At 53.2% G+C, this 21915-nt stretch overlaps 1 protein-coding gene across 1 annotated transcript; it reads left to right on the top strand.

Annotated features, from left to right (window-relative positions):
- Positions 1 to 1272: 1272 nt before the first annotated feature.
- SLC22A8 (solute carrier family 22 member 8) lies at positions 1273 to 21555 on the top strand. Its single transcript, XM_061406717.1, has 11 exons — positions 1273 to 1398; positions 2111 to 2470; positions 13939 to 14042; positions 14563 to 14717; positions 15439 to 15607; positions 17860 to 17983; positions 18197 to 18312; positions 19427 to 19641; positions 20553 to 20661; positions 20798 to 21001; positions 21080 to 21555. The coding sequence occupies exons 2-11, from the start codon at positions 2135 to 2137 to the stop codon at positions 21177 to 21179; spliced, it is 1632 nt and encodes a 543-aa protein (XP_061262701.1). The 5' UTR covers positions 1273 to 1398; positions 2111 to 2134; the 3' UTR covers positions 21180 to 21555.
- The last annotated feature ends 360 nt before the right edge of the window (positions 21556 to 21915 follow it).

The raw sequence follows: 21915 nt of genomic DNA, 5'->3' as shown, positions 1-21915 counted from the left end.
CAGGGTCCCTGGAAGAAGAACCCAAGAGCGAAAGGCAGGCAGGAGTGAAGCTGAAGGCCAGGCTAGGCGGCCATGCTGAGGAGATGCAGACTTTGCAGAAATGTTGGCTCCAAGAGACACAAGTGGGCTTAGTGCCCCTGCCCTGCCACTTCCTGGCTGGGGAACCCGGAACGAGTTACTTAACCTCTCTGTGCCTCTGTTTCCTAGGATAAAGCTAGAATAGTAGCAGCAACAGGGCTGCCAGGAGGGTTAAATGAACTTCATGTTGAATACTAGAAAATGGGAGCTTGGATCAGGGTCTCTGATGAGGAAAGAGCTGGAAGAAGATACATCAGATCACCCACAGGGCTGGCTCTCGGTGATACTGGGCATTTTGGCTTGTTTTATTTTCTATAGTTTTTGCAAGAAACAGATGATTTTCTATATAATTATTTTAGTCAGTCAATTGTGTCCGACTCTTTGCAACCCCATGGACTGTAGCCCACCGGGCTCCTCTGTCCATGGGGGTCTCCAGGCAAGAAGACTGGAGTGAATTAGCATGCCCCCCTCCAGGGGATCGTCCCAACCCAGGTATCGAACCCACGCCTCCCGCATTACGGGCAGATTTTTTACTGTCTGAGCCACCAGGGAAGCCCAATTAAAATCATATGCAGAGGAAAAAAGAAAAAAAACAGAACCCTAGGGACTGCAATTTGTCTTTAAAGGGAAACAGTTGATCTGAAGAAAAGCCCATCCAATGAGCATGGGGATGGAAGGGTGGTGAGTGTTCCCCAGGGTCTGAGACGCAGATAGGGGAGCCCTGACTGCCCCAGAAGCCCTGGGGGTGACAGCCCTGAGCCCGCAGGGGCAGACACAGGTAACATTTCCTGCCTGGATGTACCCTGCCAAGAGGCACCAGGGAAGGGGAGCCGGTGCCCTGCGGCGTACTGTCCACTCACGGGCAGTAACGCTTCTCTCATTGGCTCTTCTCAGCTCTGATTCTTCAGACCATCAGCTCAGAGAAGCCCCGGGACCCTCAGGACTCAAGCCGGCCCCCCAGTCCCAGCCCCCAACCCCTCCCGCCCAGACCACCCAGCCCTCTGTCCTGCCAGCAGTCCCACTCGGCTCAGCCACGCCACCACCCTAGCCTCTATGGGGGCAGTCCTCTGAGGAAACCTGGGCTTAGTGGGTCCACAGCACCCCCCTGCCGGTGTCATTAATCCCCAAAGAAAGTCAAACATTAGCCCGGGCAAACCGCTTACGCCTTATATAATCCCCCCCCCCCGGGGGAAGGCGCAAACTCAGCTTGTTGGAACTCAACTGCAAAACCACAGCAGCTGCCAGATCTGGGACAGAGCAGGGCTCCAGCCACAGCGACCACCAGCCCCACCAGAGGGAGCAGCCAGGCTCAGCTACCAGGTGAGGAGGGACAGAGGCCCACCATGCCCCAGCCCCCAGGGACCCCGGGAAGGCCCCAAGACCAGGCCCTGCTTCCTCGGTGCATCTGGCCAAGTCCCTTCAGCCCTCTGGGACCTGCTCGGGCCCTTTCAGCTGCTCGGCTGTGGTGTGCCAGCCCCAGGAGACAGGCAAAAGCAGGAAGCACTGGGCTTGGGGAGACCTTCTCAACAGGCAACCTGGGTTCTGCCGACCCTGTGTGTCTGCTCAGGGCCACCAAGAATCCTTCCACTTACTCCTGACCTCCATCCTGGGTGGCCCACATCCAAGACCGAACCCCTTGGTCCCCATGGTGTGGCCTACACTGCCCCATGCCTGCAGCAGGTGTGACCAGGCTGGCTGGACACAAGTCCCCACATGCACATCTGAACTCACACAGTCGTGCCCTGACACTCCAGCCTCCCTGTGCCCATCTCTGCAGACACCACTCGGGACACACCCCACCCCTGCGACCCCACGTCTGTACACGCAGTCGGGGACATCTTCACCCACACCTAACTCCGTGGGTGCACACAGCTGAGCCCCACGTCCTTACAGACGTCCACATACGCGGGCTCACTCACGCACCTGGGCTCACCTTCCCACCTGTGCTTCCACACCCATCCGCCTGCCCCCCACCCCCCATCACCTCACATGCACACATCCCTTTCTCCGGCCTGGTGCCCCCCGCCTGCAGCCCTGGCTCATCCTGCCCCGCACCATGACTTTTGCCGAGCTTGTGGACCGCGTGGCCAGCAACGGGCCATTCCAGTTCCTGCACACGGTCCTGCTGGGCCTCCCCATCATCGGCATGGCCAACCACAACCTGCTACAGATCTTCACAGCTGCCACCCCCATCCACCACTGCCGCCCTCCACCCAACGCCTCCGCGGGGCCCTGGGTGCTCCCCATGGGCCAGAATGGGAAGCCTGAGACGTGCCTCCGTTTCGCATATCCATCCAACGCCAGCCTGCCCAATGACACCCAGGGGGCCACCGAGCCCTGCCTGGATGGCTGGACCTATGACGTCAACTCCAGGGACTCCATCGTGGCTGAGGTATGACTGGAGGCCCAGCCTCTCCCTCCGCTGAGAGTCAGCACCGCACACTCGTGGACAGGGGGGCAGGTGGGGGCCCCAGTCTCCCTAGGACCCGGGGACAGAGCTCTGGGCAGGCCGGGAGGAAGGACCTGGGTGCGGAGGACCAAAAGGTCCTGTCTCTTCACATTTAGAGTATAAACAGCCCATTCTATGCCAGGCATGGTGCCAAGCTCTGGGGAATCAAAAATGCACCATCCCTGTTCCCACGGGGTCCACAGTCTAGCAGGGTTAACATCAATTAACGAGAGTACCACACAGGAAATGTCAGATTACAACTTTAAAGTACTTAAGGTTGTGACCTGAGACTACAGCCTAGCCCTAAGCTGGGGTCAGGGACCGGGGGTTGGCGGAGCAGGGGGGACCCCCCTACAGAAGGGACCCTGGGCTAAGAGAATCCAGCAAGAGTTAGCCAGGCAATGGGGGAAAGGAGGAAAATTCCATCTTGTGCCAAGGCCTCAAGGTGGAACAGTGTGTGGAGCAGGGGATGGACGGAAGGGAGGGTTGGAACGTACCTGAGCAGACCCAGAAAACATGCCCTCCACTCTGGCAGTCACTCGTGTGTGCACTCCATTCATTCACAGCTCATTTATCCACAGACTCTTTTACCTGCCATCTCTGGGAATTACAGAGTTAAATCAGGCTCTTCAATGAACTGGAGACTATGGTCAGATGAAGAGAGGGGAATGGAAACTGGCATTTATTGAGGATCTACAACTAATCTGGCATATCTTAGTGTTTGCCCGACACTGTCTCCCACAATTTGATCCCTGCAATAATATTCTGCTGAAGGTGATTCTATCTCCTTTTTCAGATTAAAAAAAAAAACCAAGGCTCAGAGACAGGAAGGGAAAGTTCAGTGCCATAGAGGTGGTCAGCTTCAGAACTGGAACTTTAAAATGAAAAATGCATACTAGGCACAGGGAGCCAAGCATTGTGGCAGTACAAAAGATAGAGGAACCGCAGGATTCTAGGGAGGCTTCCTGGAGGAGGTGGCATCTGAAGAATGAGCAGAGGCCAATGTTTTCATTCTTCCCTTGGGGACCATGAGACCCCTGAGGGCAAGAGCTTTCTTTTGCCCCATTAGAAGAGATTTATTTCAAAGTATTTACCTGGTGTTCATCCTGTGCTGTGCACATTATGAACACAGGCTCCTGGAATCCCAGGAGATGACATCTTACTGAGGGAAGTATTGTTGGTACCTTCAGTTCATAGACCAAGGATCTGAGGCTCAGCCGGGTTCAATGACTTTCCCAGGATCACATATGGGACTTAGCAGAGAAGAGATTTGAACCCAGGGCCATCTTTGTTCAGAATCTATGATTGCTATTCATTTGTTTAGTGAATGTTTATTTCTATATAAGGCACTGCCTGCGTGCAAGGCATTGTCCTAAGTGCGTCATAAATATTAACCCTTCTAACCTTCCTGATATTATAAGATGTTAATGATAAGCCCATTGCTGTGATGGGGAAACCGAAGCACAGAGAGTTCAAGTAGCTTGTTCAAGGTCGTACCACTAGTAAGAGGCAGCTGCAGGGTCTGAAGCTGGGCCCCTGACCCCAGGGCCGTGCTCCCAGCCATCACTTCTTCTGACTCTCATAGTGCCAGATACTTCCTCCCTGTCACACGCACTTTTTCTCCCCGGCACCAAGTACAGTGCCTGAAATACATCCAACCAACATGTATGGACAGCTACATGCATCAGACTGAGGACACAAAGTCAAAGAACTCATCAGCCCGGCCCGCCCTCCTTTAGCTCACCTCCAGTGGGGAGGCAGACCCATCCTTCCAGGGTGACCAGAAGCCAGGTAGGGTTAGGCAAGCTTCCCAGGGCAGAGGTTTTCAGCTGCTTTGCTGTATCCCCAGGAGCTGGAACAGTGCCTGGCACAGAGAGGTCCTCTGTGAAACAAATATTTGTGTAATAAATGGATACAAGCTTTTATAAACTCAGGGTACTCCGGGAGCCCGGAGGAGGGCATGGAATCTGCCTGGAGGGGGAACCCAGGAGGGCTTGCTGGAGTCTGCAGCACCTGCCCTGAGTGTAAAGGAGGGGTAGGGATTAGGGGGCAGGCTGAAGCAGGCAAGTGCATCCCAGGCAAAAGGAGCAGTGTGCGTGGTGTCAAACACACAATTATAGAAGCATAAAGAGAGCAAGACAGTCAGGACTGCAAGAGACGAAGAAGGCTGGAGAGGCAGGCAGTTGGGGGTGGAGGCCATGGATGCAGGAAGGAGGAGGGCCCCGGCTTGGATGCTGAGGCGAAGGTGCTGCCTCTGGCCCGAAGATAACGGGAACCACTGAATGGTGTTAAGCAGGAGCGTGACCTGCTCAGATCACCTGCTAAGGGCAGTCATTCTGACCACAGGGTGGACAGCAGCTTAGGGAGCATTTTAGTCCAGCGGCTGGGAGACCCATGAGCCGGTTGCCTTTGGGACCCAGGACCATGACGACAGACATCAGGGATAGGTGGAAGAAACACCAGGAAGGGTAGGGAGTCAGAATCTCTGGGACTTGGAACCTGAGTGGCTATGAGGGTGGGGGACAAGCGTGGGCAGTGCACGGGAGTCACAGATGTTCCGATACCTGTAAGTTAAGTTTCCGGGTGTATGGGCAACTTGCTGCACCTCAAGCCAGAACAGAGCCTACTAAGGAAACAAAAAAATCCTCCAGGGAGCAATGAAATAATAGCCGTGAAATAATACCCCTTACTCTGTGCTCACCCCATGCCAGAACGCGCTAAGCACTTTGGTCATATGGACTCATTCAATTCTCACCACAGCCCTCTGAGGTTATGTCATTTTGGGGGCTTCCCTTGTGGCTCAGCTGGTATAGAATCTGCCTGCAATGCACGAGACCTGGGTTTGATCCCTGTGTGGAGACGATCCCCTGGAGAAGGGAAAGGCTACCCACTCCAATATTCTGACCTGGAGAATTCCATGGTCTATATAGTCCATGGGGTCACAGAGTTGGACACAACTGAGCAAATTTCACTTCACTATGCCGTTTTTGCAGAGGAGGAAAGCAAGGCACAGGTTACTGGCCCAAGACACCACGTCTGATAAATGCTGGAGCTGAGAGTCAAACACAGGCAGCAGGACTCCGGAGTCCCCTCTCCCCCTCCCCAACCCCCTGCTCCTGGGGACCGCATCCCCCAACCACTGCACCCTGGGCTAGGTGCTAGGCAGCGCTCAGTGAGTGCTGGGTGAAGGCCATATCGGCAGGAGGGACTTAGACAGAGCTGACTGTTGGGAAGCTGCTTCCCCTCCAGGGGGCACACCTCGAGCTTCAGGGAGCCCAGCCAAGAGCAGACCTTGCAGGTCTTGTATTCGGTCAAGCATCAGCTCTCATCCATGCCAGTTGAGTTCCCAGCCACCCTTCTGGCAGTCAGAGCTGTGTGAATCTACATCCCAACCCAGCGCAGGGTTTCACCAGGTCTCGCGGGTCTGCCCCACTTCTCCTGGTCAGGCCCAGGCTCCCTGAGGATGCTCAGCCAGGAGACCCCACAATTGGGATCCCTGCCCAGTCAGTGGCCAGATCCACCCAAGTGCTGGTAGCAGCCCAGCATGGTCAGACCCCTCTGACTTTTCTGTCTGTGGCTCAAGCCCATGGCAAATCCATGCTCCATCTACTTGCGGTGGGATGGGTTTCTGGGCCCCCACTGTGCAGAGGCACCTAGGGTTCACCCAGGGGTAGGTCTCTGGGGTGGAGGCCAGGCCTGGAGGTGCCAGCCCAGGGGGGAGGGTGGTCATGAGCAGTGTCTGCAGCCAGCTCGGTCCAAGTGACCCTGTTTAGAAGGCACGGGGCCATCTCCCAGGTGGACAGCGCTTGACTGAGAGCCAGTGCCAAGCAACAGAGTTCACATCCTGACTCTGCCATTCACTGGGGATGTTACAACCCCAGAAGTCTTGGTTTCCTCATCCGTAAAATGGGGTAAGAGAGCAACTGAACTTTAAAAGAGAGAATGCAAGCTCAGCATTAGCACAGGGCCTAGAGCCTGCCTAGGCGTTCGACTAATGTTCACTGCCGCTGTTGCTGTTACAGTCGTTAATAGAGATGTCCTTAGAAGGAGAGGGTTAGTGCCCTTGGGAGAGTAAATGGGAATTAGCTGTCACAACTCTTCCAGGCTCACCCAGGCCCCCACCTAGCACAAACCTCCACACAGGGCCCCTCTCCACCACCACAGCTGGGGCCCTGATGAGTCATCTCCCTCCCCATCTCAGTCCCCTCATCTTTAGAATGGGATCATAAGGAACTTCCCTGTGGAGGGGGTGAGGGTGGGAGGACCGCGCTGGGTCCAGTCAGGAGCACGGGGACTTTCCCTCCCCCTCTCTGATCCCATAAGCTCCCCTGGCAGAGGTGCCCACACATTCCTTTCTCTGGGTTCAGCAGAGACCAGGTTGGAATTTTTCAGAAGGAGCTTTACTAGCACATTAAGAGGAAACAAAGCCCTTTCTTTGAAGTCTGGAGAGTGTGGGGCATGTGGGTTGTGGTTTCTGGGTTCCCTGGACAGGAGCCATAGGCCACAGCTTTCACACCACAGAACCCAGACCTGTGGGTGCCCAGCTCAGCCTGGCGGCTCCTTAAGGCCTGGGTCTGGCCTTGGATGGGCAGGCCCTCCCTCTGAGGTACCTGTGATTCCTCTCTGGGCCTGGAGTCTTCCTGTCCTCTCTCCGGAGCCACAGAAATTCTGTTGCCCAGACAGGTCCCTGGAGGCCCCAAGTCAGCAGCTGGAGAAGCAGAGAAGCTGCTCAGTGGTCCCCCAGAAGTGGGTCTCCACTCTGTGAGGTTGCCCTGCTGAGTCTCTGGTCTTCCTCCATCTCAACCTCCGAATCCCCAGGCTGCCCACCTCCCAGGCCACCTGTCCATCTCTTGTCTCCAGCTGAGCTCCTGCTTCACCCCTACTTGCTCACCCCAGACCCTGCCCTTGGTACCCCTCCTATCCTAGGATAGATATCCCCTATCCTAGCCTCCAATCTGACTCCCGGGTAAAGATCAGGGGGCCCCACCCCAGCCACACGTCTAGGCCAGTCTGACCTCCCCTCCATGGCAGGCCTCACCTAGGAAACTGTGATCCTAGGCAGGAGGAGTTCCGGAGCCATCCCATGGGCTCTCCAGGGTCACTGAGTGCTCCACAAGCACCTACTTTGTGCAGGGCCCTGGGCTGGTACTTTGCATTCCTTCTTTTGAAACCCTTCCAATCTTCTTTTGTGGCCAATGTGAATGTCAGGAGTCCCAGGTGGCGCAGTGGTAAAGAATCTGTCCACCAATGCAGGAGGCACAAGAGATGTGGGATCCCTGGGTCAGGAAGTTCCCCTAGAGGAGGAAATGGCATCCCACTCCAGTATTGCCTGGAGAATTCCATGGACAGAGGAACCTGGTGGGCTACAGTCCATGGGGTCGCAAAGAGTCGGACACAACTGAGCGACTGAGCACTGTGAACGTCACCCCTTTTTACAGAAGAATACACTGGGCTCAGATCAAAAAGGTGATTCTCACAGCCATGAGGGTGAAGTCAAGCTTTTACAGCAAGAGGGTCGGGGGTCCTGACTCCAGAATCCATACCCTTTCTGTTGCATTACATGTCCCTGTGAGCACAGGCTTTACAATGACCTGTGACAAAAATAATAAAACAGCTATTCCATAGAGGGCCGACTGTTTGCCCCAGTGTAGTGCCGGGTTCTTCCTTCTTTATTTTCTTTACAAGTCTGAGAAGTAAGTATTAGTATTACCCCCATTGGCTCAGATGATAAAAGAATCTGCCTGCAATGAGGGAGACTCAGGTTCGATCCCTGGGTCAAGAAGTTCCCCTGGAGAAGGGAATGGCAACCCACTCTAGTATTCTTGCCTGGAAAATCCCATGGACAGAGGACCCTGGCAGGGTACAGTCCACGGGGTCACAAAGAGTCGGACACGACTGAAGTAACTTAGCACGCACGCACACACACACACACACACACACACAGATAAGGAGACTGAGTCACAGAGAGGTTAAGTAACTGGCCCAGGAACACACAGCTACTACGGAACAGAGCTGAAGACGCAAATCCTTCAGAGTCTTACCAGGTACCTGGCCCTCTGGCCCCTGTGTTCCAGGGTTGGTTCTATTAGAGGCCCAAGAGTAGATAGAGCCATGGCAATTCTCCCCAGGTCTGAACTGGGTCTAAAGGGCCCCCAGTCTAGGGAAGTGTGTTCCCCCTGTCTTTTCTCTGGGGTAAGTATGGACCATGTGTGCAGTCCCCTGGCAGAGTCAGTCCATACAGACCCAGCAGGAGCCCCATCCTTCCTTGATCGCCCATGGCTTGCCCTGACTTTTTTTTTTTTTTTCAAAACCAACACACAGTTATTATCTGACAGTTTCCAAGGGTCAAAATCTGGGTCTAGCTTAACCGGATGCTCTGCATGGGTCTCACAGACTGCAGTCAAGACATCAGTCAGGCTGCATTTCTTCCTGAGTTTGGCCTCTTCTGAGGTCTCCCTGACCATGCTTGTTTGCCCTGATCTTTTATGATATGCCTTCTACTCTGTCCTCCAAGGAGCCTCCTGGCCCGTGATTTTGCTGCCCCTCCAGCTCCTGAGCCTGTCCCTCACCCTTTGAGCCTGAAGTCAGGCCAGCACACTTGGCTCTGGCCTCAGCCACCTCCCCAGCAATGACTCCGACCCACCCCATGCTAGTGTCTTGCAGCAGCGCACGGCCACAGCTCCCTGCACTGAGCCTTCCTCTGGCAGCTCGGGACTCAGAGCAAAGCGCACATCAGGGAGCAGTGGTCAAGGGCACTAGCTAGGGGTCCACAGACCTGAGTTTGAGTCTCTGCCTTGAAATGAACCGAGCTGTACTTGGGCAAGTTGCTTACCCTCTGAGCTTCAGGTTCTTTGTCGATAAACTGGAGATAATGATAATTCATTGGATTAGTATGGCATCATTTGCAAAGCTTGCTTCTGAGCATAGTAGGCCCTCTGTTTTCCTCCCACCACCTTTCTGGTTACACATCACTCAGGAAGACATGGCAGTGAGCTTCCTGTTCTTCCCTTCCTAAACCCAGCTCCCTAAGAAGTAATCATTCCAAGAAAGGAAAAAGAAGGCCAAGAACAGAGGATATGATATTGGGAGCAAAATCTCTATGTGGAGCTGCCAAAAGCTGATAGGCAAGAGGCCAGCCCAGGCCATGCCAAGGGCGAGATAGAAGCTGGGTGTCAGCCCCCTCCAATTGTGGTTACTGTTTGTGCTCTGTATCTCATCAGTAAATACGTATGTTGTTTAGTCACTTAGTCACACCCGACTCTTTTGTGACCCCGTGGACTGGAGCCCCTCCATGGGATTTCCCAGGCAGGAATTCTGGAGTGGGTTGCCTTCTCTAGGAGGTCTTCCCAACCCAGAGATCGAACCCACATCTCCTACATTGCAGGCAGATGCTTTAACCGTTGAGCCACCAGGGAAGTCCCCATTGACTATTCCTTGGACAAATATTGACATTTTCTGTGCACCACTACTCTGCTAGCTGCTAGGGATAAAGAGTCCTCCAACGAGACATCTCTGCCCTCGGCAAAGTTATGGCAGTAAATAGGCAGGCATCACACTGCATGACCTGTGTCCTCTTAGAGGAGAGGACAGACGCATGGAAGAAGGAATGAGGACACTGCGAGTCTGGATGTGTTTCTCAGACATTTATCTGTTTCACAAATATTTGCCGACTCCCTGCTTGTGTCAGGCACCCAGAAACACGTGTTCCCAGCACTCGGAGTTAGATGATCTTGACATGTTTCAAAGGGCTGACAACCTTGCTAGAATAAGGGAAGATAAGCACAAAAGCAAAGAGGAACAGCAGAGCCTGAAGCTACCGCAGAATCACTAATGTAACCCAATTAAACCCGCAGACCCCACACGGTACCAGAACTCTCTCTAGACACCCACTGGCCTACTCCTTGCACACCCCCTCACTTCCTCCTTTACTCTTTTCCCTCTTCGACTCCCATACACATACCCTGAAGGCTCTCTTTCCAGCCAGAATGAGCCCACTGGGTTTGCGGGCCAGTGCCAGCCACTCAGAGTCAGCCGGAGGACCTGGACGCTTTACCCTTCCCCAAACTCCCACGCTTTCCGCGAAGAAAGTGAAAAGAGCTCCCTGGGGTGCGTGGTTCTTTCCCCACACTGTTTTACATCCAAAACATTTTCATGCAGCATTTCCAGCAAATGAGATTTCTTCGCTTCATTACACAAGTAATTCGGGATGGCTGGACCAAGGGTGCGTGTCGGGGATTAGCAGAAGATTAGGCCAGACAGGTGGGCAGGAGTCAGAGCTGGAGGGCTTCATAAATCTGTGTTAATAGAGCTTTCTGTTTAACCAGAGAGCAGGAGAAAGCCAGTGAGTGCTCCAGACAAGGCAGCAACTCTGGTTTTATTGGGGAAAGAATGAATAGGAAGGACTGAGGCCAAAGGCCATCAGAGGATTGTCCTGATAATCCTCTCCGAGCTCAGGTTCCTCAACCGTCAGATGAAGATGACAGCAACTCTGCATCATAAGGTTGTTGTGATGACTGAAAACACTAAGGCATGAAAAGACAGTGCCTGGTGTGGAGCAAGCCCTCAATAAATCCTATTCTTTTTTTAATCTATTTTATTGAAGTATAGTTGATTTACAATGTTGTGTTACCCATGGACAGAGGAGCCTTGTGGGCTTCAGTCATAAAGTCGCAAAGAGTCCCACACGACTGAAGCAACTTAGCACACACAGCACGCACGTTAATTTCTGCTGTGCAGCAAAATGACTCAGTTCTCCATATATACATCCTTTTTCATATTTTTCCATGTGGTTTATCCCAGGATATTGAATATACAGTGCTATACAGTAGGACCTTGCTGTTTATCCATTCTTTATATAATAATTTGCATCTGCTAATCGTAAGCTCCCCACCTCCCCATCTCTTCCCCACCTCCCTCCACAACCACAAGTCTGTTCTCTGTGTCTATGAGTCTGCTTCTGTTTCGTAGACAACTCATTTGTATCAGATTTTAGATTCCACATATAAGTGATGTCATGTGGTATTTGTCTTTCTCTTTCTGACTTCTTCACTTAGTGTAATCATCTCTAGGTCCATCTGTGTTGCTGCAAATGGCATTGTTTTGTTCTTTTTTGTGGCTGAGTAGTATTCCTTGTATATATACACTGTATCTTCTTTATCCATCCGTCAGTGGGCATTTAGGTTGCTTCCATGTTTTGGCTAGAGAAGGCACTGGCACCCCACTCCAGTACTCTTGCCTGGAAAATCCCATGGATGGAGGAGCCTGGAAGGCTGCAGTCCATGGGGTCGCTAAGAATCGGATATGACTGAGCAACTTCACTTTCATTTTTCACTTTCATGAGTTGGAGAAGGAAATGGCAACCCACTCCAGTGTTCTTGCCTGGAGAATCCCAGGGACGGGGAGCCTGGTGGGCTGCCGTCTATGGGGTCGCACAGAGTCAGACACGACTGAAGCGACTTAGCAGCATGTTTTGGCTATTGTGAATAGTGCTGATATGAAGGGGTACATGTATCTATCAAATTATAGTTTTGTCCAGATAAATGCCCAGGAGTGGGATTGTTGGATCATGTGACAACTTTATTTTTAACTTTTTGAGGAATACTCATACTGTGTTCCATAGTGACTGCACCAATTTAATTTCCCATCAATGATGTAGGAAGTTTCCCTTTTCTCCACACCCTTTCCAGCATTTGTTATTTGTAGATCTTTTAATGATGGCCATTGTAACTGATGTGAGGTGATACCTCTTTGCAGTTTTGGTTTGCATTTCTCTAATAAGCAGCAATGTTGGAGCATCTTTTCATATGCCTGTTGGCCAACTGTATGTCTTCTTTGGATCTTGTGCCCATTTTTCGATTGGGTTGTTTGTGTTTTGTTATTGAGTTGTATGAGCTGTTCACGTATTTTGGAAATGAAGTCCTTGTCAGTCTCATCGTTTGCAAATATTTTCTTCCAGTCCATAAGCTATCTTTGCTTTTTGTTTATGGTTTCCTTTGCTGTACAAAAGCTTGTAAATTTCATTAGGTCCCATTACTTTTATTTCTATTGAATATTGGCTGTTGTTCTTAATCCAAGCATACGAGGATGATGTCTGCACTGAAATAGCAGTAGTGGAAATAGAAGAATCCAGATTCAAGAACTACTAAGGGATTTCCCTAGTAATCCAGTGGATAAGACTGTGCTTCCACTGCAGGGGCACAGGTTTGATTCCTTTCAGGGAACTAAGATCCCACATGCTGCTGGGGCAGACAGAAAAGAAGAAATAAATATTAAAAAGTTAGAAACTGGAGGATCAAGCAATTGTAACATGGGAGAAAGTGAAGTCGCTCAGTTGTGCTCAACTCTTAGCGACCCCATGGACTGTAGCCTACCAGGCTCCTCTGTCCGTGGGATTTTCCAGGCAAGAGTACTGGAATGGGTTGCCATTTAGGAAGGAGTCAAAAAAGGTTGCCGATCACTGTGATTCCGACCTTACAGGGAGAGGGTAATGAGTGTCATTGACTCTACCTTCCAGATAGAGATTTCAAGTAGACAGCTAAATCGTTGGGTCTCAAGGGCAGAAGAAAGGTTGGGCTAAACACAGGGATTTGGAGTCTTCACCATAAAATAGTAATTGAAGTCACAGAAGCAGATGATATTTCCTGGAAAAGTGAATAAAAAGAGGAAGATCCAAGAGGAGCCCTGGGGAACCCTCAAGGGATAGAGAGAAAGAAGACCACAGAGGGAGATAAAGAAGGAAGACCAGGGGGAGGGAGAGGTCAGCAGGGTCAGGGGCTGCCAAAGGGAAGTCAGGTTGGGACCCAGAAGGTTCCACTGGGTTTGAGAAGCAGAGTTTCAGTGGTGTAGTGGGGACAGACTTGGGAAATGAGTGGGACATAAGGACAGGTAACAGCAAGGACGGTTCCTTGTTCCCGAGATTTGGCTTTGAAGGGAAGAGAGAAATGGAGTGAATGTGGAAGGGAAGAGGGCTCTAAGATGGAGAGACTGGAGCACATGCAAATGCAGATGGGGAGGAGTCTGGAGAGGCAGAGAGAGAGAGAGAGACGCAGGTGTGGGCTGGAGGAACGTCCCCTGGAGGAGAGAGGGTGCAGGCAGAGGGACCCGCATTGAGTGTGAGAGGCTAGGGAGCAGACACACAGGGAGCCACTGGACTCGGGTGAGCCTGCGGAGCTTGAGAACAGACCTGGGTGTGTGACAGCTAAAGTGACCAGAAGCCATATGGCAGGCCACACACGCTGAAGGGCCGTTCTCCTTTCACAGCCACGGGGCAGGGACCCAAGGAGCCCCGGACCAGGCCGAAGGGGATAAGCTAGGGGAACCCAAGCGAGGGCACTGGGAGAGGGAGTGCACACGCGGGGCCCAGGCTGAGTGGGCTGGACTGAGCTGCCTGGCCCCCTCTCTCTCACATGCAGTGGGACTTGGTATGCAACTCCAAAAAACTGAAGGAGCTGGCCCAGTCTATCTTCATGGCAGGCATACTGATTGGCGGGCTCGTGCTGGGAGCCCTGTCTGACAGGTGAGATGCAGGGGCCCCAAAGTGGGGGCCCAACCCATGGAGACCCCCTCCCCCATCTCTGTACCACCCATGCACTCTCAAAGAGGCAAAGAGCTGGGGGAGGTGGGCAAGAGGGTCCCTGCTGTGTGGCCAGCCCCTTCCAGGGCCACTGCCTACCCTCTGCCCTCAAACCTCTACAACTTGAGTCTTCCAGTCTGCCCAGAGCTGGGCCCCAGCCTCAAGGTGTGGCCGTGGAGGTGGACGGATGAATGGCTTGGAGAGGAGTGGTCCTTTGAACCCTGTTCAGGCAACTAAGCTGGGGGTAGAGGAGATCACTCATTAACTCAAACATCTAACTGCAAACTTGTCAACAAAAATAGCAATTACCAGCAAGGCTCTGTCGCGAGAGGGAGTTACATGCCCTGCCTGGCCCTTTGGGAGGTGGAGGGGTGGGGTCCAGCCCTTTGCCCTGAGGCCTGCAGAGTCACTCTCCTTGGCTGGCTCACAGCCGCTAACATCCCTCTTCTTCTTCGAGCTGCAGGTTTGGCCGCAAGCCCATCCTGACCTGCAGCTACCTGCTGCTGGCGGCCAGCGGCTCAGGCGCAGCCTTCAGCCCCACCTTCCCCACCTACACAGTCTTCCGCTTCCTGTGTGGCTTCGGCATCTCAGGCATTACCCTGAGCACCGTCATCTTGAGTGAGCCACAGGGGGAAGGGGCAGGGACCAAGAATTTGGGAAGCAGCCAGCCTGAAGCTGAGAGTGGGGTCTGGGCCCAGCTGAGCACCGGGTGGCCTTGGTCAAGCCAGGCACTACCCCTCTCAGGACCCCAGAGGCCCACTCTGAACAAAAGAAGCATAATAGCAGCAGCTTCAATACTGAGGACTTACCCTGGCCTGGCACCTGCCAGGTACATGATCTCGTTCAGTCCACACACACAAGTAGATTAAAAACAAGGGAACTCATCTGCCACTGGAAAGGCAGTCAAGAATGTGGGCTAGGGGGACTTCCCTGGTGGTCCAGTGGTTAGGAAGCCACCTTGCCATGCAGAGGACATGGGTTCCATCCCTGGTCAGGAAACTAAGATCCTGCATGCCTTGGAACTACTGAACCCAGTGCTCTGGAGCCCAAGAGCCACACTAGAGAGCCTGAGCACCTCAAAGAAGATCCCATGTGCTGCCACCAAGACCTAACTCAGTCAAATTAAAAAAAAAAAAAATGTGGGCTTGGAAATCAGACAAACCTACATTTGAGTCCTGCCTCTTGAACCTCAGTCATAGCATCTCTAAAATGGGGGTGATGAAACTTTAGGGTCAGGGTCAGATCAAACGGCCAGTAGGGGACAGGAACTGATACCCCTTCTCTGGAGGTGCCCAGGACCCACAAGGGTCTTAACTGGGTCCTTGGGCTCCTCCTGCAGATGTCGAGTGGGTGTCCACCCGGATGCGGGCCATCAAGTCGATTGCAGTCGGTTACTTCTACACCTTTGGACAGTTCGTTCTGCCCGGCCTGGCCTATGTCATTCCACAGTGGCGCTGGCTCCAGCTAACCGTGTCCATTCCCTTCTTTGCCTTCTTTCTGTTGTCCTGGTATGTGGCCCCTCTTCTTCAGTGTGCCTCCTTGGGCCTGCTGGGATCAAATAAGAGGAGCTCATGCCTGACCAGGCTGGCTGATTCTGTCTGTCCTGAGACACCCTGAGACGGTCAGGAAGGGGGTTCCTGGGAGGAGGAACTGCACATAGAGGTGTGGCTCTGGAGGGAGCACCCAGGGGGGACCCAGGGCAGTAGAAAATGAGGGTAAGTTGACGTGGTTGGGTGAGGGGCAGACCAGAAAGCAGAGAGGCCTCAGCTTCACATGGAGGAACAGAGAATGTCTCTGAAGATGCCTGGGGTGCTGAAAGGCCTGACCAAGCTTCTGTTTGTGACAGAGTTACACAGAAAGGCAGACCCAAGCCGGGGGGGGGGTGGGCGGGGGATGAGAGACGGGGGAGGTGACTGTGTGGGAAGGTGGGGCTTGGGGCATTTTTGAAGGAAAAGTCCTTACAGTCTGGGGACTCCTGGATTTGAGGTATAAAGGAAAGGAAAGCTGGAACTTCCCAGGTGGTTCAGTGGTTAAGATTCTGTGCTTCCACTGCAGGGGGCACGGCTTCCATCCCTGGTTGGGGAAGTTCCACGTGCTGAATAGTGTGGCCAAAAAAAGGAAAAGAAAGCTCCAACTTTCTTTGGAGAACCTGGGAGAACCGAGGAGTCTGATTCAATGATGAAGATGGGAAACCAAATTGTGGGTGGTAGTTGATAGCAGGACCCAAAGAATAGGAAATATTGAACAAACTCAGGAGCAGAAATGAAGTCTTGGAGAACCCTTTATCCAGCACTTACTATATGTGAGGCCCTGTTCTGGGCATCAGTCCACATCATCCTGACGCTTACAGCATCTGTGTGTGAAGGGTGCATTAGTATTCCCATTTTACAGATGAGTAAACAGAGGTCCGATGAGGTGAAGCAATCTCTGAAGGTTGTGCAAAAAGACACAGGACTGGAATGGGGCCTCCATTTGAAAATGAAAATAAGCTCCCAGGCAGATGGACAATCTTGCAGTGAGAGAGACGGTCGGAGGGTCTGGGGTGAAACTGGGCATGTCCACAGCCTAGGATGGGAGCTGAGAGTTAGGAGGCAAAATAAGGGTCAGCAGGCCCCTTCATTGTGTGACTTGAGACAAGCTTCACCCATTCTAAGCCTCAAGATTTTCCTAGGCAAAGTGGAGATACTAATGCCTCTCACCCAGAGCCTGGTCCATAGAAAGGTTCACTAATTGTCATTATTTTCCGGAAGAGGAGGATGGAACCTAGACCCTGGCTATGGGGTTTGGGAGGAAGTCATGAATCATTCTGGTAGGTGCAGGCTGAGAAAACTATCCGGGCAGAAACAAGACCACAAGAGCAGGTAGCAATGGGCCCAGTAGGCTGCCACTACCAGCTGGACCAAAGGTCTAGGCCAGGAGACCAGTGTCCACTCCCCAGAGGGTCTCACTGGAGCCAGGTCCTGGATGCCTGTGGGGGCCGCAGCCAGAGCAGACCCCTGGGATCAGACTTTTCCAAGCATCCCTCCTGTCTCCCCACACCTCTGTCTCCTGCATTTCTCTTCATCTTAGTGACCCTCGGGGATTGCTCAGAGTGAACCCACCCCAAAAGGACAGCCCAGGGGTGGGGGAGAGTGAGGTTAGCCACACACTTGGCAACCCCAAGCTCCCCTGCTGCTCTTGCAAACCCCCCGCACCCAGCAGAGTTGGCCTTTTGCAGGGAGAATCAAAGAGTGCTTGGACCCACTCCCTAGACCACAACCCTGAGCTTAGCACTTAACCCCCTTCCTAAGATGCCCTGGGGCTGTAGCCCTGCCCCAACCTTCTCCCAGGACCTGGAATTTGGCCCAAGGAAGGCTGGGTGCATGAACGCACAAGACCCTCCTGCAGTCCAGTCTCGAAAGTGCCGTCCCTTCCCCAGGCCCCACCTGCCTTGGTCTAGGACTCAAGGGTCATAGCTCAAAAAGACACCCAAGGACAACACACAACCCAAGTTGCAAGGTGGGTGGCAGTGGGGAGAGGGGGTGTAGGGGAAAGGCTCTTCTGGAAAGGGAAGAAGAGATCTCTGGAATTTGTGTTGGTTGCAGGCAGCCCAGGTGCAAAGCCTGGCCAAGTTTAAATTCCATGAAATCTGTAGTAAGGCAACTCAGGTTTCTGGGCCTCCTTCTTTCTGGCACATGATCTCATTCCAGCCTCTCAAGAGAGCTTCTGGCGTTGGGAGGTTGGGGGCAGGGAGACACTGTGACTTGCTTCTGGCCCTCAGGTGGCTGCCAGAGTCCATCCGCTGGATGGTCCTATCTGGAAGATCCTCCAAGGCCCTGAAGACACTCCGGCAGGTGGCAGCCTTCAACGGGAAGAAGGAGGAAGGAAAGAAACTCAGCCTGGAGGTAGAGGCTGAGGGGGATTATGGTCTGGGGCAGGAACCCAGGCTCTGCTATTGCGCTATCCCCTTCCTATTGCCTCCATTTCCTCTGCCCACAAGCCTGCCTCTGATGAGCTAAGCAAGCTTCTTTAAAGCCGCCAGGCCTGCACTGCCCTCTCTTCTTCCTGCTGCCCACCAGCTGGTCACTAATGCACCCCTCCCCTTCCTCTGCCCCAAGGAGATCAAGCTCAACACGCAGAAAGAAGTGGCCTTGGCCAAGGCCAAGCGCAGCGTAGCTGACCTGTTCCGGACACCCGTCCTGCGCCGAATGACCTTCTGTCTTTCCCTGGCCTGGTAACCCACCGCCCCTCCCTGCCCACACCCCAGCACCCCTGCCGAGCAGGTGTCATGAACAAGGTCTCTGACAGGCTCACCTACAGACAAGGCCTGAGTACCTGCAAGAAGAGTAGAGGTATCCCCTCCTCGGAGCTGCCCCTGCCCAGCCTCAAACCCCAGAAATCCCTCGCATCCCTGCCCCACAGACAGGTCCAGCCATCAGGGTCTGCTTTCCCCTGGAGTCACACCTACCTTACCCATGAGGCAGATGCTCCAAACCCCTTCACCAGCTCATATCTCACAATGTGAGCTGTGCCTCTCTGTTCTTGCCCCCCACCCCCAACTGGTCCAGCTCTGCTCTCTGGGACCCCACAGAACAAGGCTAGTGCTCAGGGCTGCAAGATTTAACAACAGAAATCATGTTTCTCCTGAATCTTCTCTTTTGCCCGCCATCCCACCACTCCTTCAAAGCCCTTTCCGCAACCTGGTTCTGAGTCCCTTCTCCATCCCGGCCATCGCCACGTGGAAAGGATTCACTGTGTCCAGGAATGCTTCCCCTCAAAGAGGACTCCCACAACTCTGAGAGGGAGAGAGGAGGCATCTCATTCATAAGCACAGCCCTGGGGATGTTCTCCTCCCCCATTCTGAGTGCTAGACCATTACTCAACCAAAACAGATCTTTTGCTGCCTCCTTTGGTCTGCGTTGGAGAAGGAAATGGCAACCCACTCCAGTGTTCTTGCCTGGAGAATCTCAGGGACGGCAGAGCCTGGTGGGCTGCCGTCTACGGGGTCGCACAGAGTCGGACACGACTGAAGCGACTTAGCAGCAGCAGCAGCAGCAGTTGGTCTCCAAGAGTCCCCCCAGTATCAGTATCCTCTGGAGTCAATTATATGGCTCTTGTCACCCTACTTTAACCCATGCCTGTGTCAGACATAACCAATCAATCCCAGCATGCTCTCACTGAGCCCAGACGGATCAGAAGCCTCAAAATGGCACTGAAGCAGACCATACCAATCCATTGCAGCTGGGACAAGAAATGAAACTCTTCATCATCCTGTTGACCCAATGAGCGGCATGGGGAGAGGCCGGCAGCTGGCTGTGGGTCATAACTGATCACTCTCTGCCCCTCAGGTTTTCCACCGGTTTTGCCTACTACAGTTTGGCTATGGGCGTGGAGGAATTTGGAGTTAACCTCTACATCCTCCAGCTCATCTTTGGCGGGGTCGACGTCCCAGCCAAGTTCATCACTACGCTGGCCATAAGCTATCTGGGCCGGCACACCACTGAGGCTGCTCTTCTGCTCCTGGCAGGAGGGTGCATCCTGTCGCTCATCTTTGTGCCTGCAGGTGAGAAGCTGGCACTACTCCCAGAACCCTCTGAGAGAGGCTGACCTACATCTGTGGGCCTCGCAGGCTGGGAGTAAGGTTCCAGGGACTCCAGTTCTGCAGGATCTTCCTCTCTCTTCCCTTCAGTAGTGCCCTGTGCTCTCTGGGGCCCAGGTTTCTCATCTAGAAAATAACTCAGTTGGGCTAGATGCTATCGAAGATCCTTTCCAGACCTGACTCAGACCAGGCAGAGTATGGTGGTGTCTGCACCGTGTGAGGAATTGCGTGGTCTGAGTGACTTGGTTGCAGAAAACGAGCTTGGATGGGGAAACATCAGAGCCTAGTGACCAAGAAACACTCTGCTGCCTACTTCACCATGACCTTGGAAAAGCCAATTTTACTTTATATTGAAAAAATAAAGTAAAGTGGGGGGAGGTTCCCAGGCAGCACTTGTGGTAAAGAACCTGTCTGCCGATGCAGGAGACAGAAGAGACACGAGTTTGATCCCTGGGTTGGGAAGATCCCCTGGAGGAGAGCATGGTAACTCACTCTGGTATTCTTGCTTGGAGAATCCCAGGGACAGAGTAGCCTGGTGGGCTACAGTCTATGGGGTTACAAAGAGTCAAACATGACTGAAGCTACTTAGCACAGATGCACACATGGGTTAATACACCAACATCTTCCCAAAGGAACTGGACTAAAAAGATACAATAAACTATGAGAATAAGGAATCAGAGTCAGGGAAAGACCCAAAGGCAGCAGGACAGAAGCCCACACAGCCCTGGGAATAGCAGAGGGGCTATTAGTTGGCTTTAAGTTTGAATCTGAGCTTCCCAGCAACCAAAACTAAAAGGGAGAGGAGGTCTCCGAGGAGTGAGAACACTTGGGGACTCCTGAGCCCCAAGGCTCACCTTGTTTTCTTTCCTCTGCAGATTTGATGACCCTGAGGACGGTACTGGCTGTGTTTGGGAAGGGATGCTTATCCGGCTCCTTCAGCTGCCTCTTCCTCTTCACAAGCGAGCTATACCCCACAGTCACTCGGTAGGTGCTGGGCATGGGGCTGGCCCAGCCAAAGGATACAGGGGCAGGTGGAATTGTGGACCTGATCCAGGAGCCCCAGAGCCATTCTCTGAGAATGCATGCACAGGCTGCCAACCTCTGCTCTGAACTATCCCAGGCAAACAGGTATGGGCATAAGTAATATGTGGGCCCGCGTGGGAAGCATGACAGCCCCCCTGGTGAAAATCACGGCGGAGCTGAAACCCTTCATCCCCAATGTCATCTTTGGGAGCATCGCCCTCCTGGGAGGCAGTGCAGCCCTCTTCCTGCCTGAGACACTCAATCGGCCCTTGCCAGAGACTATTGAGGATGTAGAAAACTGGTCAGTCCCCTGCCTCTGGCCCCAGCAGTCCTCCTCCACGGGGAAGCCCAGGGCTTTTCCTGAGCTCTCTTTCCCTAGGTCCCTGCGGACTAAGCAGTCAAAGCAGGCGCCAGAAGCAGAAAAGGCATCCCAGAGGATCCCTCTGCAGCCTCATGAGCCAGGCCTGGACCCCAGCTGAAGGCAACAGACCCTCATTCCCTGCCCTCCACAAACAAATCCCAGCCAGGTCCTTGCCTGTCTCTGGGCTCTGAGGACACCTTGGGGAGGGCCTGGGCACATCCATGCTCCTAGGACATAGTCTTTTGAGACCTTGCAGGAGTCATCTCCACCACCTTCGGAGCCCCCTCAGCCCAGCCCGGGCCAGTTCAAAGGTTTGGCCACAGGCCTTTGCACACCCCACCTTGCCCTCACCCTCCCCCCGCAGCCCAGACCCTGCCATTCTGTCCAGCCCTTCCCCACTGGCCACTCCCCTCATTGTTTCCACCCTCTTCCCCTTCTTGTGCCCACCCCTTTCTTCAACAAGAGGTTTCAATAAATGGCAATGAAGAATTCAAGCCCTGCTGCTCAGGAACGGGGGTGGAAAAGGGGGAAGGCCCCGGTGTGGACATGCGAGTGTGCAATTCTGTTCATCCACACTGGCATGCACATGCCAGATACATGCAGGTGCAGGTATATATGTGCGTGTGAGCTGGGCTGATGTGAACATGTGTGTGTAGTTTGAGCATACCGAGGTGTGTATACACCAAGCCTGTATTAGTCTACTCTGATTGCTGTAACAACATGCCACAGACCAGATCCTTGAAACAATTTCTTCCTCACAGTCCTGGAGGCTGGAAAGTCCAAGATCAAGGTGCTGGCAGGCTCAATTCCTGGTGTCCATGCCCGTGTGATGGACAGAGGCACATGCCTCCTGG

Source organism: Bos javanicus, chromosome 29 (assembly GCF_032452875.1).
Source record: "Bos javanicus breed banteng chromosome 29, ARS-OSU_banteng_1.0, whole genome shotgun sequence".
Lineage (NCBI taxonomy): Eukaryota > Metazoa > Chordata > Mammalia > Artiodactyla > Bovidae > Bos > Bos javanicus.
Note: the sequence above shows the minus strand (reverse complement) of the source record. Positions and strands in the feature narration are given on the sequence as shown.